Source organism: Salmo salar, unplaced genomic scaffold, assembly GCF_905237065.1.
Source record: "Salmo salar unplaced genomic scaffold, Ssal_v3.1, whole genome shotgun sequence".
Lineage (NCBI taxonomy): Eukaryota > Metazoa > Chordata > Actinopteri > Salmoniformes > Salmonidae > Salmo > Salmo salar.
In genome coordinates this window covers 223,210-240,921 of record NW_025548365.1, presented here as the reverse complement: position 1 = coordinate 240,921, position 17,712 = coordinate 223,210, and the positions used below count along the sequence as shown (strand labels likewise).

General features: G+C 42.0%; 1 protein-coding gene across 1 annotated transcript; it reads left to right on the top strand.

The window, feature by feature from the left end:
- The first annotated feature begins 15,243 nt into the window (after positions 1-15,243).
- LOC123732948 (C-type lectin domain family 6 member A-like) lies at positions 15,244-16,663 on the top strand. The gene is made up of 3 exons (XM_045712295.1): positions 15,244-15,421; positions 15,498-15,607; positions 16,468-16,663. Exons 1-3 carry the CDS (start codon positions 15,260-15,262, stop codon positions 16,631-16,633), a joined length of 438 nt encoding a protein of 145 aa, XP_045568251.1. The 5' UTR covers positions 15,244-15,259; the 3' UTR covers positions 16,634-16,663.
- Positions 16,664-17,712: the final 1,049 nt, after the last annotated feature.

Genomic DNA, 17,712 nt, shown 5'->3' with positions numbered 1-17,712 from the left:
ACACTATGTAGTTTTAGTAAGTAGTGGGCAATACAGATTTCAACATGCCTATATTTGCCGTCGCACTGCTCCCAGTCGCATCGTAAAACTGTAAAAATTACACTTTTAGATTTAATTGACCTGCGATAGATAGAGGACTCATCTTTTATCTATGCCATTTAGCATCTCTGAAATCATGGGCGGCGCCATATTATCTTCATTTTAAATATACATTTTCTTTTTAACCCAGTGAAGTTGGAAGTCCCACATAGTTACCACATTAATCCGATGGAATCCCGCAATGGCCTGCCCATAATAACATTAATCTTTGTCCACTAGGGCCTCTATTATTCTCTATGGTTGGGCAGTAGGAACATTTGGGTTAGAATGGTTCAACTTTGATGTCAATTATACATAAACTCTATCCCATCTAGCCATGACCAGGTTCAGGTGAATGGTGTCTAGCCTAGGCCTGATTAATTTCTACAGTGTGTTGCGTTTTCTGTCTCCAGGAAATATCACTTTTTATTTAGTTTCAAATGTGGATTCCAAAAGGCTTTAAATATAAGGTCCTTAAAAACAAAACATTTATCCTGAAAGGGAATCGTATGTATTTTGAACACTTTTCTTCAGTGGATTGTTTTTGCCATATCCCTGATTTGTTCACCAACTTCCACAAGAAATATAAGCCATAAAATATTGAATCTTTCTTCATTATTTTATATCCTATTAAATTCTCTCATCTTTTAAATTATTTGTATTATTTCATTATTATTTTGTATTTAAATGTTCTGTGTGTCCCTCATATCACTTTCCACCCTATTAGTTTGTTTGTCTCCATTTAAAAAATAACCATTTCCTAAGATGACGCACATTCAGGAAGTGTCATAATTTCTTTGGTGGGAAAACAATGGTCTTAAGATACAGAAATATAAACCTCGTTTTATCTTTTTTCCTGTTTCATATGTTATCTTATACCCACTCATACATGTCTCCCGGTTAGATTAAATAACAGAGAAAATTAACAACATTTCTAAATGTTAAAAAATGTTTGATAGAGAAGTTCAAATCCTTTCAAGTGTCCACCATTATGCTAGCTCAAACTTGCTCACTCACAAAACTATACTAATTTAGCCAAAACATTTCCACTCTGCTAAATTCCACCTTGTTAGGATTATGCACCTAACAGGTTGGAAAATGCCATCCTAAAATAATTAAGTGCCTGAGCTTGACCAATATGTTTTTCTGAAAGTCAGACATGTCCTTTTTCTGATAGATCCTGCTAAATATATTATGAGTTTTCTTTCTCCAAAAGGTTTAAGGTCCAAAAAGGCACCACATTGTAAGGAATACCTGCCTAATACAATTTCCTAAAACATGACCACATAAAATACACGAATAACCTAATTACATAATACTATAATTTATTTATATCAAGTCGGCTAAACTTTGCTTATTTATTTTATCTTTGGCTACCATTACAAGATGCCAGTTACATTCACCCTTTACCATTCAACCCTAGGTTACCATTACTTGTTACCATTACAAGCCCTAGGTTACCATTACAACCCTATTCCTTACAAATGCCTTTACCATTAATGCTAGTTACCATTAAATTAGCTACGTTTCATCTCGTTTCATTACTCAGGGTTGTACAGTACAGTTCTGAGGCCTGAAAAGTTAGGTCAGGTACAGTATCAACAAAACTATTGTTGTAATGTGTGACGGCACCTCAGTGTTTTATCCGAAAATTATATTTTTTAGAATGCAATGAACGTGCAGTTGTGTTTGTTTCCTGCACACTCTCTCTCTTCACCTTGCAAAACATTCAGGATAACTTCTGCCCATATAAGTGGGAGCCTGTGAAGAATATACTATCTCCAACTAATTATCTTCAAGGTTGAGCCAACATGAGCCAAACAGCTTCCAATACACCTTTAAATAGATTCTACAATTGTCTGAACTCTATTGGAGGGGATGCACACCATTCTTCCATGAAAATTCCATCATTTGGTGTTTTGTTGATGGTGGTGTAAAACGCTGCCTCAGGCGTGGCTCCGTCTCTTAAGTGTTCCATTGGTTTAACCTGGCACACCCCTTTAAAGCCCTTATTCTCCTTTGAGACGCCTCTTTCAAAGTCCCGTAGATCTCTTCTAGCCATGAGTAGCCAAAATAATGGGCAATTGGCATTTTATACATACCCTAAGCATGATGGATGATTAAAGTACCCAATTAACTCCAACCACACCTGTGTGGAAGCACCTACTTTCAATACTTTTCCTCATTTTACTCAAGTGTTTCCTTTATTTTTATTGCCTTTACCTTTATTTATTATTATTTATTATTATTGCCTTTCCTTTATTGCCTTTACACTCCCTTATCTCACCTCATTTTCTCATTTATATAAATTATTTTCTACTGTATTATTACTTATGTTTTGTTTTACTCCATGTGCAACTCTGTGTTTGTTGTATGTGTCAAATGCTTTGCTTTATCTTGGCCAGTACTTGCAGTTGTTAATAAAACTTTTCTCAACATGCCTACCTGGTTAAATAAAGATGAAATAAAAAAATATATATATATTTATTTGTAGGTTACGTGTATGTCAAAAGCTTGAGTTGGCGTATCTTGACTTTAAAATATCTGTTGTACATTTATCAAAGTAACAATTGGTGTTTTTAAGAAGAAATTACTGATTCTTATTTTGTTCTCACACTTTAAGAGTTGTGATGCACACCAGCACACAATGCTGCCCTCAGATGATGTAGGTATGGAAACACAGAATAAGAAATTACCCAAACTATATTATTTAATTTTAAATCTCAATTTAAATATACATTTACTAAGCTATCAATTGTTTGTCCCTTAACTGCTGGGATAATAATACACATTTGTTTATGTAATTTTTGTTTCAGTAAGAGTCTGTTTTCTCTCTCTCATATTCCTTTACCAGTGCTCCACCTCCTGGGTGATCCAGGTCCTGTTTCTGATCATTAATTCTGTGTCTACATGTTGATTTCTCCTCCAGTGGCTGACAGGACCACAGACATTCAAGTACCTGGGGGTGTGACGATAAACAAGCTCAACAAGAGTGAAGAAAATTGGGCTCCATCTTGAAATCTCCACAAACCTGGTGAAAAGTACCAGTTTCCAACATGGCAACAGAGGGGAGAAGATGGAAGACAAAGCAGATGGGTCTCAGCATCCCTATCCACAGGTACAGTAGAGCTAACTTGTGGTTTTACATTCAGACAGTCATTCATTACACTAGAGACATTTTGACTCTCCCTGTCCAAAACAGCATCCTCTCTTCTAAACAAATCTAGATTTTGTTCCAGTGGTCCCACCCAGAGATTTAAAATAACCATTTGGAGGGGACGTCCTTCACTCTTCCACTAGTCCAAGGCTGAAGGGATGAGAAATTCCCACAGACTTTTCATATCCAATGCATCCCAACATCCTTCCAATCTGCTCACAAAACTTTCTCAGCCTGCAACCTGGCACCAATTGTTGAGTGTTACAACTGTGCTAAGCAATAGGGTTAGAGTAACCTGTCTCTAAACAATTTGCACTAGTAAAGAAATATTCCCCCAATTACACTTTCATCATCTCATTACCAGTAACTAGAGGGATTTTGTTTCATTACAAACCAAATGTTTTTGTTTTGTTGTTTAGAACTAAGGCTGTGCATAGTAACAAAGTAACAGACTTACATACCTTTCGAAATCATCAGAGTCGAACCATGACAGTGTAGTGACTTACTTTACCATAATCTAACTGTTATTTATCTAATCAATAACTATGTTTCATTGTTATCAATTAAAATAATCACGTAACAATTAACTCATTAGGATCTAGGGCACCCGAGCGGTTCTTTAAAAAGAGCTAACATCTCCCCAAATTAAACTCTAACAAAGTGTCTTTACCTATCCGTCTATAAACAGTCAGCGTATTAATCGCAACCTCATTATCATATCATCATTCTGAATCTACTCGTTTCATCTGCAAACCTGAGTTTTATGTTTCAGAACTACAGATTTTATTTTAATTATTTACTTAGTAGCTAATTAAAGCCTGAGTAGTTTATAGCATTGAGGCCATAACCGAAAGAGGTTGCTAAATCAATCCCTAGTACAAAGGTAAAAATATGTTGTTCTGTCCCTAAGCAAAGCAGTTAACCCACTGTTACCCAGGGCGCGAAGGCGTGGATGTCGATTAAAGGCAGCCCTCCAGCTCCTCTCTGATTCGGGGTTTTATTCTTTCACTAACCACAGCCCTCTTTGAAATGCCTGTTTCGCCATGTATCTCTGTCAGTGGACAGGAGGCTGCCTTGGAAAAGTAGGTGGCTTTTCATTAGCACGCTTGCAAGGCTCTGTGATTGGGTTAAAGGGTTCCAACAAGTCTTCTCTGTTGTTGTTCTCCTCTATAGTTGTTCGGTATCCGGTGATTTGTCATGCAGTCCTGAACAGAGACTAAAGAAATGATTTTCCTTCCAGTCGCTCTTGAAGTTGCTTCTTTGAGAGATAAGCTAGCCAGCCTTATCGATGCTTCCTCAGTGGGAGTGATTGCGTAAAAAGGTTGTTTGAGCAGATAGCGGATGGTCCTACTTAAAAAAAAAAAATTTTCAATCTAATGACCTAATCCCTACCAGTGATTTCGGTTTTTTCTTCACCTCATGTTGAGGTTCAAAGTTCCAACCATTTTAAGCGTGTAGCTGATTTAGTATGTTAATTTCTTTTCCCCCATTTATACACTCTGCTAAGGTATTCCATCAGGCTACCGCTCTCTGCGCTCTCACTTAGACGTGTGACTAGTAACTGTGAATTTTTGAAAAACAATTATCTCTACAGAGCTACTTAAATCACATCCCTCTCTTAACAAAAATACTTTAAAGCATTTTTCGTATTACATTCAGCATAAGATTTGTTATGCACTTTCCAAGTTACAGTATTTCCCTTTATAACATTTTTTATTACATTACAAAATAACAAACAGAATACCTTAGTTCCAATAATCACCTCTAACACATTCCCCATGTTCTACTTTTCAAAATATTGTTCCATATTCGCTTTTAAAGATTTAAAGTTCTCAAGCGGGGAAAGAAGTCTGCTGAAACAAAAACATTCCCTTTGGTGGATCTTGAGAGACCTAATGTTCTCATTTTATTTCCAACAGGGTACTAATCCCTCCTAGTTCTTTCCCTTTCCCCTCTATGGGTGAGGGGGGTCTGATTGAAGAGATTATTCGTTTGCAAACCTGATCTAACCTATTTGGATTCTCGTGGACAGTCATTACAACAGCCACATCATATGTGTCACTGTATTATATGCAGAGGGATTGGTGAAATAGTGGAAATAGTGAAGGCAGCTCCTGTTTTCTTTGCGACTTTCATAACTCTCCATGATTCTAAATCAGTAGTTTTTTATTGGTTAGAACATTTCTGAAGCATTACCTTGCTTTACCATGCTGTAGGTCGGGTAACTGTCGGGGTTACTGTACATGCAGCATATGCTTTGTGGACTTCACTTCACTGGACAGAGGTTGCTCTCTGGGGGTATTCCGGGAATTCCCCTGTGATTTTACCCACAGACAGCTTACTGAAAATCGAAACACATTTGACGTATTATACTGAACAAAAATATGAATGCAACATGCAACAATTGAAATAATTTTACAAAGTTAAAGTTCATATAAGGAAATCTGTCAATTTTAAATAAATTCATTAGCTTTCATCTGGATTCAGCTGGTCAGTCTGTCATGGAAAGAGCCGGTATCCTTAATATTTTGTACACTCCAGTGTATATCTGGAGTTAAACTGTAACCCTGACAATAATGTTTTTATTTTCCCTTAGTACTTCCTGCTCCAGACCAGCTGACTGTTGACTCAGTGGACACCACATCAGTTGCTGTTAGCTGGAGGATTGAACCAAACCCCAGGATTGGACCAAACCCAACACTCATTACCAGGGTCCTCTTTACCGCTGTCCAGGGGACAGAACCACATCACTACCACATCTTCACACAGCATCACTCTCTCTGACCTGAAACCTGGTACTGAATACTCAGTTCACTGTCTGCACTGTGCTGGAAAATGGAAGGCCAAAGTCAACCTGGTGTTAACAACCCTCACCACAAGTAAGTACCCAACTTGTGATTAGTTCTGGTTATCAAAATGGCAATATGTGATTTCCCCCAGATCTCAAAATGCAGTTTGGTGCTGAAATCTATAAACTTTGTTTATACAATACATTCTGAAAGGATTTCAGACCCCTTTACTTTTCCCACATAATGTTACGTTACAGCCTTATTTCTAAAATTGATTTTATATATTTTGCTTTTCATCAATCTACAAACAATACCATAAATGGCAAAGAAAAAAATGGTTATTAGAATTTGTTGCAAATTTATTTAAAAAATATATATATATACATTTTTTTTACATAAGTATTCAGACCCTTTGCTATGAGACTTGAGGGAATTGAGCTCAGGTGCACAATGTCTCCATTGATCCTGCTTGAGATGTTTCTACAACTTGATTGGAGTTCACCTGTGGTAAATTCAAATGATTGAATGTGATTTGGAAAAGGCACACACCTGTCAATATAGGTCCCGCGAGTTGACAGTGCATGCCAGAGCAAAAACCAACCAATTTGGTGGAAGGAATTGTCCGTGAGCTCCAGGAAACAGGATTGTGTCGAGGCACAGATCGGGGAAGGGGTACCAAAAAATGTCTGCAGTATTGAAGGTCCTCAAGAACACAGTGGCTTCCATCATTGTTAAATGGAAGAAGGTTGCAACCACCAAGACTCTTCATAGAGCTGGCCACCCAGCCAAAACTGAGCAAGGGCCTTAGTCAGGTAGGTGACTGTGTCATTCTGACAGAGCTACAGAATTCCTCTGTGGAGATGGGAGAACCTTCCAGAAGGACAGCCATCTCTGCAGCACTCCACCAATCAGGCCTTTTATTGTAGAGTAGCCAGACGGAAGCCACTCCTCAGTAAAAAGGCACATGACAGCCCGCTTGTAGTTTACACAAAATGCACCTCAAATTGACTCTAACCACGAGAAACAAGATTCTCTGGTCTGATGAAAACCAAGATTGAACTCTTTGGCCTGAAATGTGAATTGTCACGTCTGAGGGAAACCTGGCACCATCCCTATGGTGAAACATGGTGGTGGCAGCATCATGCTATGGGGATGTTTTTCAGCGGCAGGGACTGGGAGACTAGTCAGGATCGAGGGAGAGATTAACGAGCCAACGTACAGAAAGATCCATTGATGAAAACTCTGCTCCAGAGTGCTCAGGATCTCAGACTGGGGCGAAGGTTCACCTTCCAACAGGTGCCAACAACCCTAAGCACACAGCCAAAACAACGTAGGATTGGCTGCAGGGGACAAGTCTCTGAATGTGTCCTTGACGTGGCCCAGCCAGAGCCCCGGGACCTGAAAATAGCTGTGCGCAGCGACTCTCCCCATCAAACCTGGCGTGCTTGAGAGGATCTGAAAAGAATGGGAGAAACTCCCCAAATACAGGTGTGCTTAAGCTTGTAGCCGTCATACCCAAGAAGACTCGAGGCTGTAATCGTTGCCAAAAGGTTCTTCCAACAAAGTACTGAGTAAAGGGTCTGAAGTTCTGAATACTTATGTAAATGCTTGATATTTCAGTTGTTGTTGTTTTTTAATAAATTAGCTAAAAATGGTACAAAACCTGTTTTGCTTAGGGTACCCCCTGCTCCTGCACAGCTAACTGTTGACACCGCATCAGCTGCTGTTAGCTGGAGCCAGCCACCAGGATTGGAACAAACCCAACATCATTACCAGATCTCCTACCACTGTCCAGGGACAGAAACACACTCACTACCACGTCTTCACCCCAGCATCACTCTCTGACCTGCAAATGTGGTACTCAATACTCTGTCACTGTCTGCACTGTGCTGGAAAATGGGAAGCAGGTCAACCTGTGTCAACAACCCTCACCACAGGTAACGAATTACCCTACTAAGTATTATGTCTGCCGTCAAACTTTGACTAGTTATCAAAGACTAATGTAAATTAACAAAATCATAATGGATGTGTCAGTTTTACATTCCCAAAACACAAACACAATGTCATCTCTACAAGGAAAGGGAACTAACAAAGATAATCACTTCAACAACCAAAAACAGAAAGGGTTTCAAAAGGGGTTCTGAAAGACACAATGGGGTTCCCACTGAAAGATGGCAAAGCCACTAGTAAGGGGTTCTAAAGACAACATGGGGGTTCCCAGACTGGAAAGATGGCAAAGCCACTAGTAAGGGGTTCTAAGACCCATGGTTCCCGAAAGATGGTAAAGCCACTAGTAGGGTTCTAAAGACACCATGGGGGTTCCCCATCTTTCGAAAGATGGCAAAGCCACTAGTAGGGTTCATAAAGACACCATGGGGGTTCCCCACTGGAAAAAAGATGGCCAAAGCCACTGGGTAAAGGGTTTGCGAGGACACCATGGGGGTTCCCACTGAAAGATGGCAAAGCCACTAGTAAGGGGGTTCTGAAAAGACACCATGGGGGTTCCCCACTGAAAGATGGCAAAGCCACTAGTAAGGGGGTTCTAAAGGCACCGTGGGGTTCCCACTGAAAGATGGCAAAGCCACTAGTAAGGGGTTCTAAAAGACACCATGGGGGTTCCCACTGAAAGATGGCAAGGCCACTCAGTAAGGGTTCTGAAAGACACCATGGGGGTTCCCCACTGAAAGATGGCAAAGCCACTAGTAAGGGGTTCTAAAGACACCATGGGGGTTCCCACTGAAAGATGGCAAAGCCACTAGTAAGGGGTTCTAAAGAGACTTTCATGGGGTTCCCACTGAAAGATGGCAATGCCACTAGTAAGGGGTTCTAAAGACAGCATGGGGGTTCCCACTGAAAGATGGCAAAGCCACTAGTACAGGGGTTCTAAAGACAAACATGGGGGTTCCCACTGAAAGATGAGCAAAGCCACTTAGTAAGGGTTCTAGAAGACACCATGGGGGTTCCCACTGGAAAGATGGCAAAGCCACTAGTAAGGGGTTCTACAAAGACACCATGGGGGTTCCCAATGAAAGATGGCAAAGCCACTGGGTTGCAAAGGGTTTTAAGGCGGACACCATGGGGGGTTCCCACTTGAAAGATGGCAAAGCCACTAGTAAGGGGTTCTGAAAGACACCATGGGGGTTCCCACTGAAAGATGGCAAAGCCACTAGTAAGGGGTTTCTAAAGACACCATGGGGTTCCCACTGAAAGATGGCAAAGCCACTTCAGTAAGGGGTTCTAAAGACACCATGGGGTTCCCACTCGAAAGATGGCAAGAGCCACTAGTAAGGGGTTCTGAAAAACACCATGGGGGTTCCCACTGAAAGATGGCAAAGCCACTAGTAAGGGGTTCTAAAGACACCATGGGGGTTCCCACCTGAAAGATGGTAAAGCCACTAGTAAGGGGTTCTAAAGACACCAGGGGTTCCTACTGAAAGATGGCAAAGCCACTAGTAAAGGGGTTCTAAAGACACCATGGGGGTTCCCACTTGAAAGATGGCAAAGCCACTAGTAAGGGGTTCTAAAGACACCATGGGGGGTTCCCACTTGGAAAGATGGCAAAGCCACTAGTAAGGGGTTCTGAAAGACACCATGGGGGTTCCCACTGAAAGATGGCAAAGCCACTAGTAAGGGGTTCTAAAGACACCATGGGGGTTCCCACTGAAAGATGGCAAGGCCACTAGTAAGGGGTTCTGAAAGACACCATGGGGTTCCCACTGAAAGATGGCAAAGCCACTAGTAAGGGGTTCTAAAGACACCATGGGGTTCCCACTGAAAGATGGCAAAGCCACCAGTAAGGGGTCCTAAAAGACACCATGGGGGTTTCCACTGAAAGATGGCAAAGCCACTAGTAAGGGGGTTCTAAAAAGACACCATGGGGTTCCCACTGAAAGATGGCAAAGCCACTAGTAAGGGATTCTGAAGACACCATGGGGGTTCCCACTGAAAGATGGCAAAGCCACTAGTAAGGGGTTCTAAAGACACCATGGGGGTTCCCACTGAAAGATGGCAAAGCCACTAGTAAGGGGTTCTAAAGACACCATGGGGGTTCCCAATGAAAGATGGCAAAAGCCACTGGGTAAAGGGTTTGTAAGGACACCATGGGGGGTTCCCACTGAAAGATGGCAAAGCCACTAGTAAGGGGTTCTGAAAGACACCATGGGGGTTCCCACTGAAAGATGGCAAAGCCACTAGTAAGGGGGTTCTAAAGACACCATGGGGTTCCCACTGAAAGATGGCAAAGCCACTAGTAAGGGGTTCTAAAGACACCATGGGGTTCCCACTGAAAGATGGCAAGGCCACTAGTAAGGGGTTCTGAAAGACACCATGGGGGTTCCCACTGAAAGATGGCAAAGCCACTAGTAAGGGGTTCTGAAAGACACCATGGGGGTTCCCACTGAAAGATGGCAAAGCCACTAGTAAGGGGTTCTAAAGACACCATGGGGGTTCCCACTGAAAGATGGCAAAGCCACTAGTATGGGGTTCTAAAGACACCATGGGGGTTCCCACTGAAAGATGGCAAGGCCACTAGTAAGGGGTTCTGAAAGACACCATGGGGGTTCCCACTGAAAGATGGCAAAGCCACTAGTAAGGGGTTCTAAAGACACCATGGGGGTTCCCACTGAAAGATGGCAAAGCCACTAGTAAGGGGTTCTAAAGACACCATGGGGGTTCCCACTGAAGATGGCAAAGCCACTAGTAAGGGGTTCTAAAGACACCATGGGGTTCCCACTGAAAGATGGCAAGCCACTAGTAAGGGATTCTGAAAGACACCATGGGGTTCCCACTGAAAGATGGCAAAGCCACTAGTAAGGGGTTCTAAAGACACCATGGGGGTTCCCACTGAAGATGGCAAAGCCACTAGTAAGGGGTTCTAAAGACACCATGGGGGTTCCACTGAAAGATGGCAAAGCCACTAGTAAGGGGATTCTGAAAGACACCATGGGGTTCCCACTGAAAGATGGCAAAAGCCACGTAGTAAGGGGTTCTAAAGACACCATGGGGTTCCCACTGAAAGATGGCAAAGCCACTAGTAAGGGGTTCTAAAGACACCATGGGGTTCCCACTGAAAGATGGGCAAACCCTAGTAAGGAGTTCTAAAGACACCATGGGGGTTCCCACTGAAAGATGGCAAAGCCACTAGTAAGGGGTTCTAAAGACACCATGGGGTTCCCACTGAAAGATGGCAAAGCCACTAGTTAGGGGTTCTAAAGACACCCACCATGGATGCCCACTAAGGTTTACCTCTGAAAAACTAAAAGAAAAACACACACCAACTCAGGATCTCACAACCTCTGCCTCTACCTTACCCCTACCTAGAGTACCCTCTGTTATTATTGAGACTACCTGTTGTTACCTTACCCCTACCTGCAGTACCCTCTGTTAATATTGAGACTACCTGCCTCTACCTTACCCCTACCTACAGTACCCTCTGTTAATATTGAGACTACCTGTTGTTACCTTACCCTACCCACAGTACTCTCTGTTAATATTGAGGCTACCTGCTTGTTACCTTACCCCTACCTACAGTACCCTCTGTTAATATTGAGACTACCTGTTGTTACCTTACCCCTACCTACAGTACCCTCTGTTAATATTGAGGTTACCTGCTTGTTACCTTACCCCTACCTACAGTACCCTCTGTTAATATTGAGGCTACCTGTTGTTACCTTACCCCTACCTACAGTACCCTCTGTTAATATTGAGACTACCTGTTGTTACCTTACCCCTACCTACAGTACCCTCTGTTAATATTGAGACTGCCTGCCCTAGTTACCCCTACCTACAGTACCCTCTGTTAATATTGAGACTACCTGTTGTTACCCTACCCTACCTACAGTATCCTCTGTTAATATTGAGACTACCTGTTGTTACCTTACCCCTACCTACAGTACCCTCTGTTAATATTGAGACTACCTGCCTCTACCTTACCCCTACCTACAGTACCCTCTGTTAATATTGAGGCTACCTGTTGTTACCTTACCCCTACCTACAGTACCCTCTGTTAATATTGAGACTACCTGTTGTTACGTTACCCCTACCTACAGTACCTCTTTTAGACTACCTGTTGTTACCTTACCCCTACCTACAGTACCCTCTGTTAATATTGAGGCTACCTGCCTCTACCTTACCCCTACCCACAGTACCCTCTGTTAATATTGAGACTACCTGTTGTTACCTTACCCCTACCTACAGTACCCTCTGTTAATATTGAGGCTACCTGCCTCTACCTTACCCCTACCTACAGTACCCTCTGTTAATATTGAGACTACCTGCCTCTACCTTACCCCTACCTACAGTACCCTCTGTTAATATTGAGACTACCTGTTGTTACCTTACCCCTACCTACAGTACCCTCTGTTAATATTGAGACTACCTGTTGTACCTTACCCCTACCTACAGTACCCTCTGTTAATATTGAGACTACCTGTTGTTACCTTACCCCTACCTACAGTACCCCTCTGTTATTATTGAGACTACCTGTTGTTACCTTACCCCTACCTACAGTACCCTCTGTTAATATTGAGACTACCTGCCTCTACCTTACCCCTACCTACAGTACCCTCTGTTAATATTGAGACTACCTGTTGTTACCTTACCCCTACCTACAGTACCCTCTGTTAATATTGAGACTACCTGTTGTTACCTTACCCTACCTACAGTACCCTCTGTTAATATTGGACTACCTGTTTGTTACCCCCCTACCTACAGTACCCTCTGTTAATATTGAGACTACCTGTTGTTACCTTACCCCCTACCTACAGTACCCTCTGTTAATATTGAGACTACCTGTTGTTACCTTACCCCTACCTAACAATTATTTTCATGCCACGAGGTAGCGGATCCGGCCAAATAGGTTCTGGAATCCATCAGTCCAAAACAGAGGTGCTGTTCCTGTTCCCGCAGGATCGCTCAAATAAAACACTGATGATACAGTAAAACACATTAACACATTACCAAATTTCTGACTTTAATAACTTGTTATTCAGTACATTTTCAGTGGTGGAAGACCTCCAGAGTTGCTGTAGTGTGTGTTCTACTGGCTGTGATTCTAGGCCTGTTGGATTCCTTTAAGTGAACGTTGTTTTTTACTAAAACCTTTGTAGTCAATGTTGTGACAGCTACACATTTTGATTGACTTTTCCCTTTTTCAGATGCAACTGTAGAGAGAGAACAGCTACAGACCAGTTACAACACCCTGACTAAAGAGAGAGACCAGCTGCAGAATAGTCTAAATTCCAGGACCACAGAGAGAGACCAGTTACAGAATAGACTAAATACCAGGACCACTTTAATAGACAAGTTGATGAAGAGTCTGAACATAACAACTATGGAGCGTGACCATCTACAGAAAGGGATAGAATGGCTGAACTGGAAGATCAAAGGCAAATGTAAGGCCAGCCACCCCCTCCTAATGCATTGAGGAGATAAAGTGGAGGTAAGGTCCTATGATAGATTAGTGTCCAGCGGGTGTACTTAGATTTTTATTTAAACAGGATCAACTAGGACCAAGGTCTCATTTGCAGTAGAGACCTGTTTTCAATACAAAGAAATAAAGCATACATGCACAACTACTTAGACACAAGACAGAACCCCTTAAGAAAACATTCACAATTAACAGTTAAAAGATCAAAGATCTATTTTTGAATTGCCCAAGAGGCACCAGAACATCCATTCTAAGAGTTTTTTGTAAATTGTTCCACATGTAAGGTGCAGCATAACTGAAGGGCATTTTTTCCGATCTGTGTAGAAACTGGGGGATCTGAAGTGTAATGTAATTCATTGACCCAGTTTTATAAATATTAATTCTAGAAGAAATTAGAGATGTCAGATACATTGGAAGTGTTTACTTGTACATCAAGCTGCCTCACACTACAGAAACAGGAGCAGAAGACTAGATCCAATGAGCTGTTCTGGCCTCTCACAAGACAAGGCTCATGCAAAGCTACCTACATATTCAATGTGGGAATAAATAATAGTTGCAAAAGTTATGTTTAACGTGAAAATGTTGTAGAACAAAAATATAAATGCAACATGTAAAGTGTTAGTCCCATGTTTCATAAGCTGAAATAAAAGATCCCAGAAATGTCCCATACGCACAAAAAAAACGTATTTCTCTCAAATGTTGTGCACAAATTTGTTTACTTCTCTGTTAGTGAGCATTTCTCCTTTGCCAAGATAATCCATCCACCTTACAGGTGTGGCATATCAAGAAGATGATTAAACAGCATAATAATTACACAGGTGCAACTTGTGTTGGGCACAATAAAGGCCACTAAATTGTGCAGTTTTGTCCACAACACAACACAGATGTCTCAAGTTGAGGGATCATGCAATTGGCATGGCGACTGCAAGAATGTCGACCAGAGCTGTTGCCAGATAATTGAATGTTAATTTCTCTAACGTAAGCCGCCTCCAACGTCGTTTTAGAGAATTTGGCAGTACTTCTAACCGGCCTCACAACCGCAGACCATGTGTAACCACGCCAGCTCAGGACCTCCACATCTGACTCCCTTCGCCTGCCACCTGGACAGCTGATGAAACTGGGTTTGCACAACAGAAGAATTTCGGTGCAAACTGTCAGAAATCATCTCAGGGAAGCTAATTTGCATGTAGCAAGGATCTGTACACAATTCCTGGAATCTGAAAAATTCACAGTTCTTCCATGGCCTGAATACTCACCAGACATGTCAACCATTGAGCATGTTTGGGATGCTCTGGATCAACGTGTACAACAGCATGTTCCAGTTCCCGCCAATAACCAGCAACTTTGCACAGCATTTGAAGTGGACTGGGACAACTTTCCACAGGCCACAATCAGCAGGCTGATCAACTCTATGTGAAGGAGATGTGTCGCACTGCATGAGGCAAATGGTGGTCATACGAGATACTGACTGGTATCTATGACCAACAGATGCATATCTGTATTCCCAGTCATGTGAAATCCATAGATTAGGGCCTAATGAATTTATTTCCAATGGACTGATTTCCTTATATGAACTGAAACTAAGTAAAATCTTTGAAATTGTTGCATGTTACGTTTGTATTTTTGTTCAGTGTAAAAGCTAAAGGCAAACAGGCAATTCACACAAACGACTGCTGTGGGAAATCACCAGAACATATTCATTATTTTCTAAAGCTGCAAGGTGGAATCTCAATCAGCTCATTGGAAGGGTTCATTAGCTTTATCTGTGTCATGTTTTTTCTTATTTTTCATTACATTCAAGTGTCAAATATGGTAAAGGTCAAACTTCTAGGGTACTGTCCTGAAGGATGGAGAAGGTTTGGCTGCACCTGTTACTACGTCTCTACTGAGGGGAAATCCTGGGAGAAGAGTAGACAGGACTGTCTGGAGAGAGGAGCAGATCTGGTGATCATTAACAGTGAAGAGGAACAGGTGAGAGACAGAGACAGAGAGCTACTTTATTAGTCCATCATGTGTTATTAACAATGCTTTTTTTATGCCTCAACAGACATTCGTCAATGGGTTTGAATCAGTCAATTATGTCTGGATTGGTCTGACTGACTCTATTACTGAGGGGACCTGGAAATGGGTGGACGGCACCCCACTGACCACACCAAGGTAAGAGACTACTGATGTATAGTAACACTGACCACCCCCAAGGTAAGAGATTACTGCTATAACAACACTGACCACCCCAAGTTAAGAGACTACTGCTCTATAATAACACTGACCACAGTGGAAGGAGTAGGACTGATTCTTTGTGTTGTTCATACTCTAGGTTCTGAGAGAGTGGTTCTGAGAGATTGGTCAGTCTAACTCTGCCTTGTTCATACTCTAGGTTCTGAGAGAGTGGTTAGTCTAACTCTGTGTTGTTCATACTCTAGGTTCTGAGAGAGTGGTCAGTCTAACTCTGTGTTGTTCATACTCTAGGTTCTGAGAGATTGGTCAGTCTAACTCTGCGTTGTTCATACTCTAGGTTCTGAGAGAGTGGTCAGTCTAACTCTGTGTCGTTCATCCTCTAGGTTCTGAGAGAGTGGTCAGTCTAACTCTGTGTTGTTCATACTCTAGGTTCTGAGAGAGGCCAGTCTAACTCTGTGTTGTTCATCCTCTTAGGTTCTGAGAGAGTGGTCAGTCTAACTCTGTGTTGTTCATACTCTAGGTTCTGAGAGAGGCCAGTCTCAACTCTGTGTTGTTCATACTCTAGGTTCTGAGAGATTGGTCAGTCTAACTCTGCGTTGTTCATACTCTAGGTTCTGAGAGAGTGGTCAGTCTAACTCTGTGTTGTTCATCGTCTAGGTTCTGAGAGAGGCCAGTCTAACTCTGTGTTGTTCATACTCTAGGTTCTGAGAGATTGGTCAGTCTAACTCTGCGTTGTTCATACTCTAGGTTCTGAGAGAGTGGTCAGTCTAACTCTGTGTTGTTCATACTCTAGGTTCTGAAAGAGTGGTCAGTCTAACTCTGTGTTGTTTCTACTGCAGCTACTGGTGGAGAGGAGAACCTGGTCGTACAGACTGGAACTGTAGGTTCATCTATTACAAATCATCAGGCCATGGAGTATGGTGGAATTATTATTGCTCCTCTTCACAACCATGGATCTGTGAGAAATATGCTTCCCATAGGTACTTTTTCTGCACTGCTGATTAATGAACTCTCTACTGTATGTTAATGATGGTCTGAAGACTGGTGTGATTTGATAGAATGGTACCTGAACTACAGCTGGGAGAGAAACACACAAACACACAAACACATGCACACATTCATACACGCACACACACACAAAGACACTGATCTGAACCTGAGTCTCCCACGGGAGAAAACAACGTCTTAGTTAGACAGGGGAAATTCCCTTTTGGGCTGAGAGCTGACACTGATTTTGAAGTCACTTGCGGGGCTACCTCATCACGTGACCATGAGCAACCAATCATGACCGATACACAAGCTGACACAATAATTTATTCATTTGTCAATCAATGAGCTATATAATAGGGTATAATATCATTCGATAGCCGCTGTCAATCAATTACTGTTAAGTACTACACTTCTAAATACATTTAAAATGACTTTATATGTTTATCAGGTATGTTTGCTTCTTGTGCTTTTATTATTCTGAACATAAACAATGTGTACTTCCTGCTTATTCAATAACTCATTAAACCGAGATTAAAGACATTTCCTGTCTAGTACATTATTGTTCTCCCTACTCTCTTTTATCTGTTTTATTACGAGGTGACACCAATCGGTGCTCCCCCACGTGCTAAATATGACATCCAACCTCAAAATGGAAATGAAAAAAAAAAACTAAGGCTGTAACACCTTCCCCTTAAGACATTTACATTTTACATTTAAGTCATTTAGCAGACGCTCTTATCCAGAGCGACTTACAAATTGGTGCATTCACCTTATAATATCCAGTGGAACAACCACTTTACAATAGTGCATCTAAATATTTTAAGGGGGGTTAGAAGGATTATCCTATCCCAGGTATTCCTTAAAGAGGTGGGGTTTCAGGTGTCTCCGGAAGGTGGTGATTGACTCCGCTGTCCTGGCGTCGTGAGGGAGCTTGTTCCACCATTGGGGTGCCAGAGCAGCGAACAGTTTTGACTGGGCCGAGCGGGAACTGTGCTTCCTCAGAGGTAGGGAGGCGAGGCAGGCCAGAGGTGGATGAACGCAGTGCCCTTGTTTGGGTGTAGGGCCTGATCAGAGCCTGAAGGTACGGAGGTGCC

What these genes read in the sequence shown, in the direction of transcription:
- LOC123732948 (XM_045712295.1), top strand. Translation starts at nt 15,260, where the DNA reads ATGGTAAAGGTCAAACTTCTAGGGTACTGTCCTGAAGGATGGAGAAGG. An exon ending in TTAACAGTGAAGAGGAACAG is followed by an intron (nt 15,422 to 15,497) that starts GTGAGAGACAGA and finishes ATGCCTCAACAG; the next exon opens with ACATTCGTCAATGGGTTTGA. An exon ending in ACCCCACTGACCACACCAAG is followed by an intron (nt 15,608 to 16,467) that starts GTAAGAGACTAC and finishes TTTCTACTGCAG; the next exon opens with CTACTGGTGGAGAGGAGAAC.